This window comes from Miscanthus floridulus, chromosome 8 (assembly GCF_019320115.1).
Source record: "Miscanthus floridulus cultivar M001 chromosome 8, ASM1932011v1, whole genome shotgun sequence".
Taxonomy (NCBI): Eukaryota; Viridiplantae; Streptophyta; class Magnoliopsida; order Poales; family Poaceae; genus Miscanthus; species Miscanthus floridulus.
Window position 1 is genome coordinate 40,445,691 of NC_089587.1, and position 8,420 is coordinate 40,454,110.

General features: G+C 44.6%; 1 protein-coding gene across 1 annotated transcript; it reads left to right on the plus strand.

Annotated features, from left to right (window-relative positions):
• The first annotated feature begins 7,281 nt into the window (after positions 1–7,281).
• LOC136471724 (uncharacterized) lies at positions 7,282–8,278 on the plus strand. Its single transcript, XM_066469479.1, has one exon. The coding sequence runs from the start codon at positions 7,380–7,382 to the stop codon at positions 8,166–8,168; it is 789 nt and encodes a 262-aa protein (XP_066325576.1). The 5' UTR covers positions 7,282–7,379; the 3' UTR covers positions 8,169–8,278.
• The last annotated feature ends 142 nt before the right edge of the window (positions 8,279–8,420 follow it).

Below are 8,420 nucleotides of genomic sequence, written 5' to 3' on the forward strand. Positions count from 1 at the left end.
TTCTATAGCAGGACCTTCCGCTCCTTCATCCTAGAACCCACAATGGGTTCTTGTACATGCGGTATGATGAACATGTACACTCCTTTCCTGCAAAGAGCTAGCCTAGATGTTATCTCTTTTCAGGTTAGTCATGGGTTGCCCAAGTTAACTCAACAGCCATAATTGTGTTGGTTGACAGGTATTATATTCAATCATTGCCTCCATTCATGGCCATTTGTTCATGCACTTGCCTTTTTGACATGTAATCTTGCTTTGTCTAAAATATAGGTGGTGGCTAGAGACTCACAGCTTCCACCTACCTTTCGGGGAGATGATAGTCATGCTCTAGGACTGTTAGAAGATGCTAGGCCTGAGGATTCACGGCAACCCAATCACCGGGTAGTGCAAGTCAGAAGGCTAGAGAGCATAAGTAGAGGCCTTCCTTGGGCGTGAGCTTGGCGAGCAAGGGGCTCACACTTCTGGAGTTCTCATCTCCTAGCTCCGACAAGAGTTCTCACAGTGCCCTGAGGAGGCAGATGAGGAGACAGTTGGGTACTACTCTAGGGCGTGGATCCTACACCTGTTTAACTGCGTTCTCTTCCCCGACGCCATGGGTGACACTACGTCCTAGATGTGGGTCCACTGCCTCAGTGACTGGGACTAGGCGGGTCATTACAGCTAGGGCTCTATAGTCTTGGGTTTTCTATATCGGTAGCTGTGCGAGGGGTGTCGTCGGACTTTGTCCAACATGTTACTTGGTGGGTGCATGTACCTGCTCCAGCTGTGGATGTGGGCTCATCTTCTAGTTGGTCATCCAGAGGTTCTGGCTCATCATGAGTGGTTCCAAGGTCAGCCTCCAAGTCAGCAGCCAACGTGGGCGTACCTTTGGGACCAGGTCAGGGTTCCGTATGTGAGGTTAGAGCGGGCGTACATTGAGTTCACGAACAAGCTAGACACGCTGACGGCATCTAGTGTAACTAAATTTTATTTCCCATGTTGGTTTGAAATGGATTAGTCTACCATCTAACATCTTGTTTGGACATGTTGCAGGTGGAGTGGGAGCCACACGATGGAGAGGGGGCACTTCCTTTCAATTGAGCAACATTTGTGGGTTCAACGACAACTTCTATAGAATGAGGTGCCCTCTAATCTCCTTCTACACTATTGAGTTCCACCTACCAGATAGAGTGGCACGCCAATTTGGAGTGAGACAGCTTTGGCCTACGGCTCCGTTCTCGACTAGCGTTGACTTACACAAGTAAGTGTTTTGCTATTTTAAATGTCTCGTGATGGTCCATTTCTATTAATATGGTGACATGTACATGGATTCAAGTAATGATGACATACGTGCAGGTTGGATCATCAGAAGAATAGAAAGATTTTTGACTAGGAGAAGCACCACCAGTTCTACATTGAGCAATGGGAGGAGATGCATGACAACGTGGATGAGAACAATGAGCCGCACACGAACCATGAGTTTAGGTGGTACCAAGCTTGGTACTAGCGTGCAACACGTTGCAGGCTAAGGGTATAGTGGACAGAAGATGACTATGCCAACATTGAGTCCTCCGACAATGAAGACACGGCGTACGACCAATCTACTTATGTAGGAAGGCAGGTGGAGGTAGGACCTATCGTGGACAGAGTGGTAAGTCAATTGACTTATTTTTCTATGTTAAGTTGCATACCAATACATTAGGCGTTAGAGTTATCTATTTTAGTTAGTGCCACCTTCGAGCCATATCCTCCTTATAATACGTTAGATTCTTGTACAAAAGAAAACAAAACCTATTGCTATCTGTTCAGAAGTATTATTACTGAGAACTTTGTTGCAGGGTAATACACTCAAATGCTCCATTGAAGAAATTGAGCACATTCGACTGAGAGTCAAGGATGACTACATGCGTAGCTTCCTAGATGTGGTCCATTTCTATTAATATGGTGACATGTACATGGATTCAAGTAACAATGACATACGTGTAGGTTGGATCATCAGAAGAATAGAAAGATTTTTGACTGGGAGAAGCACCACCTAGTTCTACATTGAAGCAATGGGAGGAGATGAACGACAACATGGACGAGAACAACGAGCCGCACACGAACCATGAGTTCAGGCGGTACCAAGCTTGGTACCAGCGTGCGACACGTTGGAGGCTGAGGGTATAGTGGACAGAAGATGACTACGCCAATATTGAGTCCTCCGATGATGAATACATGGTGTATGACCAATCTACTCATGCAGGAAGGCAGGTGGAGGTAGGACCGATCGTGGACAGAGTGGTAAGTCAATTGACTTATTTTTCTACATTAAGTTGCATACCAATACATTAGGTGTTAGAGTTATCTATTTCAGTTAGTGCCACCATCAAGCCATATCCTCCTTATAATACATTAGATTCTTGTACAAAAGAAAACAAAACCTATTGCTATCTGTTAGAAGTATTATTACTGAGAACTTTGTTGTAGGGTAATACACTCAAATGCTCCGTTGAAGAAATTGAGCACATTCGGCCGAGAGTCAAGGACGACTACATGCGTAGCTTCCTAGACATAAGATTCAAAATATTCTTTCAAATATATTATTAATACATTAGATTCTTTCAGGTTAACATAATTTTGTACAACAGAGGCTGTCACATTGGCTACGCCGTGTGGCTGCTCATTGTGGTTGCAGGACAGACACGACGCAAGACGTGTACATTCCTTCCACAGGCAGAGGAGGCTTAGGTTCCTCTAGCCAAGCAGCTATAGTGGATAGGGACAAGGACAAGGACGATGATGAGGATGACATGGACTAGAGGCACGAGGAGCTTGGCCCCTCTTAGCTCTATGATGCTCCCTCGACTCAGCCTACACAGCCTCTAGGCACTAAGCGACGCTGTCCACCTGACCCTTACACTCCAGGTACGAGTGCTCTCGGTCACAAGGGTAAGGGTAAGAGTAGGAGGCTGTGAGGGTTGTGGTAGATGTTAGTATGCACTATTATAGATTTTGTATTTACTTTCCTATAACTATTTGAGACTGTATGGACATTGTGGACTATTTGGACTGTGCATGACATGTTATGTTGATTGTGATGTTCTTTGTGGTTGCATTGTGCTCTCTAGATGATTAAATGTTTGGATTATATAATGATGTCTCTGTTTATAACTGTGGATGCTCCTAAAACAAGGGAAACTCTTGCGATTTTTTTTCGTGAACCATTAATCATTCTACATTGCTAAAAAGGCACAAATATAGTACACAAATTAAATGTAAATTCATTAGAATGTGTATAGTCCAATGTATCGTACAGACGCTTTGCAGATGAACCTAGACTTTTCAAGTAACAGTGAACGAATAAAGGCTTTTTAGAAAATAAAAATAGACTTTTAAGTTACAAGGACAACAACGATTTATCACTTCACTGACATAGTACTGGCATGCAAGGAAGCACAACTCCACTCCATCTCCACCATCCATCTTATGACCATTTGATCCAAGGGCTGAGGTGAAGAGGCACATGGATCGCTGACATGGCACATTGAGAGGCCTCTATTCCTCCTCTCAACCTATAAATAACCCCTCACTCCCTCTCATTCACACACAAAACAAGGAAGAAGAGCACTCCTCAGCATTTTCTTTTGTTGCAGTACCAATGTCTGGAGGGTCGTCTAGAGGGAGAGAAAAGGGGAAGGGAATAACCATTAGGTGGGAGGGTCCTCTTGGTCCCGATTTCTTTGAGGAAGCTCTTTATGAGAGGTTCTCAGTTGAGAGCAAAAATGATTTCACCAAAGAGGCACCACTGAGAGGATACGATGAACAAAAAGAAGAGTGGCCAAAATACATGCATGGTGAGGACTGCCTAGTGCAGATGTTCACTGATAGAATAGATGGAGGTCAATGTTTCTTTAAATGCCCGTGAGCATGGGTACTTGCTATTATTATTTGTTTCTTCAATATGTTGCTCGTCTATAAAACTTATATGACATACTTATTGCAGTCTTCCTTGACCGAAGAAAACTATGGGTTCACTAGGTGGGTCAATCCTCAACCTATTTATCCACATATGGAGTACATCTACTATCTATAGGACCGTATCTTCAATCTAGAAAGAGAAGTTAGCAGCAGTTACAAGGACGACGGACGGGACGACAACAACAATGGTGCCAATTCATAGGAGGCACTCTGCAATGATCCATATTGCACCTGCCCTAATCATAGGAACAAGGGTCCTCCATCACCACCCTCGCCGCCACCACCACCACCAACAATGGGAGGCTATTTTGGAGAAGGTGCAACATAATTTGCTATGTGGATACACTACTAGGATGACTTTATCTTATTCACATGGCACATTTATGTGTTTGTTGTTTGGTTTAATTACCTAAGGCATGTTAGGTTTAGTCAAAGGAATTATGTACCCTAGATCGGTACATGATCTCACATGCCATTTTATGTGTTTTGTGTGTTGAAAAGGCTCAAATCTAGTACACAGATTAAATATAAATTCATTAGAATGTGTATAGTCCAACCGTATCGTGCAGACTTGGGTTGAGACTCCCGACTCATGTCGGGACTTCCGACGACCACAATCACTAGGCAGGCTAAGTGACTAGGTGTTAGGACTTCTGGCATGAGTCATGACTTATGACTATTGGGAGTTCTGGCTTATGTCGGGACTTCCAACACCAACAGTCACTGAAAAATATTCTATGTGCTCGTGGAGTGCTAGAGTGTCTTTCTTTTAATTTTATTTTTATGCTTGAGCACTATATCTTCCTCAGACCAACTAAGTTTACATCATTCTTTATATTGTGGTGGATCCTAAACTCAAAAACAAAAATAAAACCATTAGAGAGCGCATAATGAGTAATACCTACGACATATCTCATTAAGATCACATTTGTCCCTAATTTGGATGTCATCAATACACCAAAACCCACATAGGGGGCAAATGCACTTTCAAATCCTCAGTCTAAAATATACTAAGTAAGCAACTCATCATCTAAGTACCAGTCCTCTACCATAATCCTGTTGCTGTGGCTAAGCTCACCTACATTACTCTGACCTGCCTGTCGCCTGTAGTAAGCGGCCTTCGCTAGATCTGCGGCCTCTACGGCCTGAGTGAACAACGCGTCGTCATCCTCCTCCGCCTGTAAGCCCACCTCTGCTAGAGCGATGAGCTCGCTCAGTCTGTTAGTGTCATCATCTGCCTCCTCTGCCTGCAAGCCCGCCTTTGCTAGAGCGATGAGCTCACACAGTCTGCCAGTGTCGGACAACGAAAAAAGGCTTTTAAGCACTCACTGGCACATAATGCAACAACAAGCTTATTCAAGACCTGCATCTATACTCTTATCTCCTCCCTTGCCTCCTCCCTTGCCCTCTCCTCCTCTAACGTCATCCGTCTCTCCAATCCACATTTGTCAAACCCAACATCGATCGGGTTACAAATACCGCGCTATCTAGCAAACTCACGCATCTTTTCTTTGTGATGTTTAATGAATAGGTTGACGTAGTCAGGTCCATATCCCCTCTTCCATGCAATTACTTGCCTCTCCTTCAGTTCATCCAAGAACTTAGCTTGACCATCATAACATTCCCACCTATATTTCCTAGTGCTCTGATCAAACAAAAAATTATATCATATGTCTTAGCAAAAGAAACAAAATACGATTTCATGTTTACCACAAAATAACCAACCTCATCATATTCAACCATATGGCCGCAATAATGGCCTATTCCAAGCTCCGAAGGGACTAGGTCATAGTTGGATTTAACACCACATTCGCACATGACAGGAGGTGCTTTGTAAATTCACATTTCTTTCTTCTTTTCCTTAACCTTTCGTGGTTCTTTCGGCCATTGGTTCTTAGGACCATACAACCACTCCTTGAAACGACACTTCGCCATTGAAAATACCTAAATAAGGTGACATTAGTACATGAACACATATAGCTCAATATTTCAACACATACACTTTACACTTACTTCATGCTTGTTTGGACACACAAACTCCAACATATTCTCAGGGTTTATCATAGCTCGATCTCCGCAATGGCACAGAGGAGGTTCCTCGAGTCATCTAACTATGGCTATGTGCTTCTCCTTAACTGTCATTGGCGGAGGGTTAGGGGGTGGAACCCACCGCTTGAAGTGCTCATGTGGATGTCTCCCTTTAAACCAATCGTCGAAAAGGAGATACCTATGATCAAACTTGTTTGCACCGTCGATCCACTTAAAGAAAAGGCACCTCTCATGGTCCCACACAATGAGATTCCAACAAAATATTAGTAGCATACTTACATAAATAAAGAAAAAAAAAGTGCAAACAATTTCTTACATTAAAACGACTGTATGTGTAGAAGCACCGTGTCGCTGTGTCTGGATATTTCAATTGAAAAACGTGGGTCAGGAAACCACAGTCACAGTTAGAGATAGGAAGGTCAGGAGGGACGGGGGCATCTTTGCTAGACGCGTCGGGGTATAATTCTCGAGGACGACCCCATTTTCGCCAAAACTTTTCCCAATATATTTCTTGAATCTAACAAAACGGATGTAATTTAACAAACAAAAATCAAAACATCACAAATAAATGTCAATAAGAACCATAACTACAATACAACTAATTTCGTTATAAGAACCGAAAGCAATTAATATTAAACCCTAAACCTAGGGTTTTTCATTTAATGCACAACAATGAACCCATAACATAACTACATGCGCTGCGATTACCTAGGTTTGCTAGTTTTTTCACGCCTTGGCATCATCCTACGGTTGTATAATACAAGTATTGAGGGATAGAATGAAACCCTAAGTAATGACGATTCTTAGGTTAAAAATCCGACTAATATATATCGAATCGATGCGAAAAAACTAGGAGGAAAGCGATGATACCTTGCTCTCGAAGATATACGGATCAAATCAAAGTTTTCAAGGTTCAATATGTCGATTCGTGAGGTAGGATGAGGTGGGAAGAGAAAAAACCCGAGAGGAATGAGAAAGAAGAGCAAGAAGGCTCGGACAGGGAGGTTGGGGCCGGTGTTAAAACACAAGCTCGACGCCAGTCATCCTGGCGCCGAGCTCGGCGTCATGAGCTACGGCACCCGAGCTTGGCGTTGGCGCCGAGCTCCCTACCATATCATCGTCACGTTGGCTTCGAGCCTAGGAGCTCGGCGCCAGGGATGATAATGCCGAGACAGGGGGTTCAGATTTTAAAATCTTTCCTCGAGAAACATATTTATGAATTTTTTTTTTAAAAAAAAGCTAAAAAATAAAAAACAATTCAGTCGCAGGACTCAGGACCCACACAAGGCTTTTCCGCGTGTCTCGCCAATCTTTGGCCGGTTGTGGCCTCTTCCTCTCTAAATTCCGGCCAGATCCGCAGCCCCTTTTCCCATCGCTGAGGCTTGGCTGCAGTGATGGAAGCCAATAGCGAGATGACGGGGTCCAGCACGCCTCAGTCGGCGGCATGCGCAGCCGCGATCTCTGCGGTGCTCGGCGACGACGACCTCCTCCGCGAGATCCTGCTCCGCCTCGGCTTCCCCACCACCCTCGTCTGCAAGCGCTGGCTCCGGCTCGCCTCAGACCCGGCCTTCCTCCGGCGCTTCCGAGAGCGTCACCCGCCCGCACTTCTGGGCTCCTACCTCAGGCAAATGGGCTCATGGCGCCCGCAGTTCGTGCCAGTCTCACAGTCCCCTGAGCTCTCCGCCGCCATTCGCCGTGCGAGCGTCACCGACGGTCAGTTCTTCATCAGCGACTGCCGAAACGTGCGCCTCCTCGTCAGGGATTTCGATCCCGCAGTCCTCAGCCCGTTGCAGCCTTCGTGTGCAAAGGCCATCCTCCCACCGCCACCGAAGCATAGTCTCGTATGGTTCTTCCTCTCCGAGAGAGAGGAGGAAGTCAGCGTCGACGGTGCCGGTGCCATCGCTGTACTGATGCTGCCTATCGGTACGGAAACAAAACTCCAAGTAGATTTGCGCACTCCACGGTCTGGCGTCTGGGTCGTCCGTCGCAGTGAAGTAATACTTCTCCCGGAGAAATTGCCTCCAATTCGGTACATGCTGCCGCCGGTCCGAGGCAAGATCTACAGCTTGACCAAGTCTGAGCATGTTCTCCGGTTGGATATGGCCGCCGCCAAGAGTTCTCTTCTCCGGCTCCGTAACTGCCAATGGCTAGCGAAACATCGGTTTAAATTAGTGAAACAATAATGATACTTATTTTTCATCTCTTTGTTTCTTTTTGGTATTTTGTGAAGCTCTTAAATCTGCTTTCTTTCTCTATACTTATTTTTTCATTTAATTCTCTCTTTCCCTCTTCACTGCTTCTATTTCATACGTCCTCTCATCATGCTCTAATTTTCTCTTTGTTTCTCAATATTTTGTGATTACCTCAGTACATCATTAATTCGCTTGATTATTCCGCACATCGTTATTTTCATGTTCATTTTCATTTTGAGTTGG

What these genes read in the sequence shown, in the direction of transcription:
- LOC136471724 (XM_066469479.1), top strand. Translation starts at nt 7,380, where the DNA reads ATGGAAGCCAATAGCGAGATGACGGGGTCCAGCACGCCTCAGTCGGCG.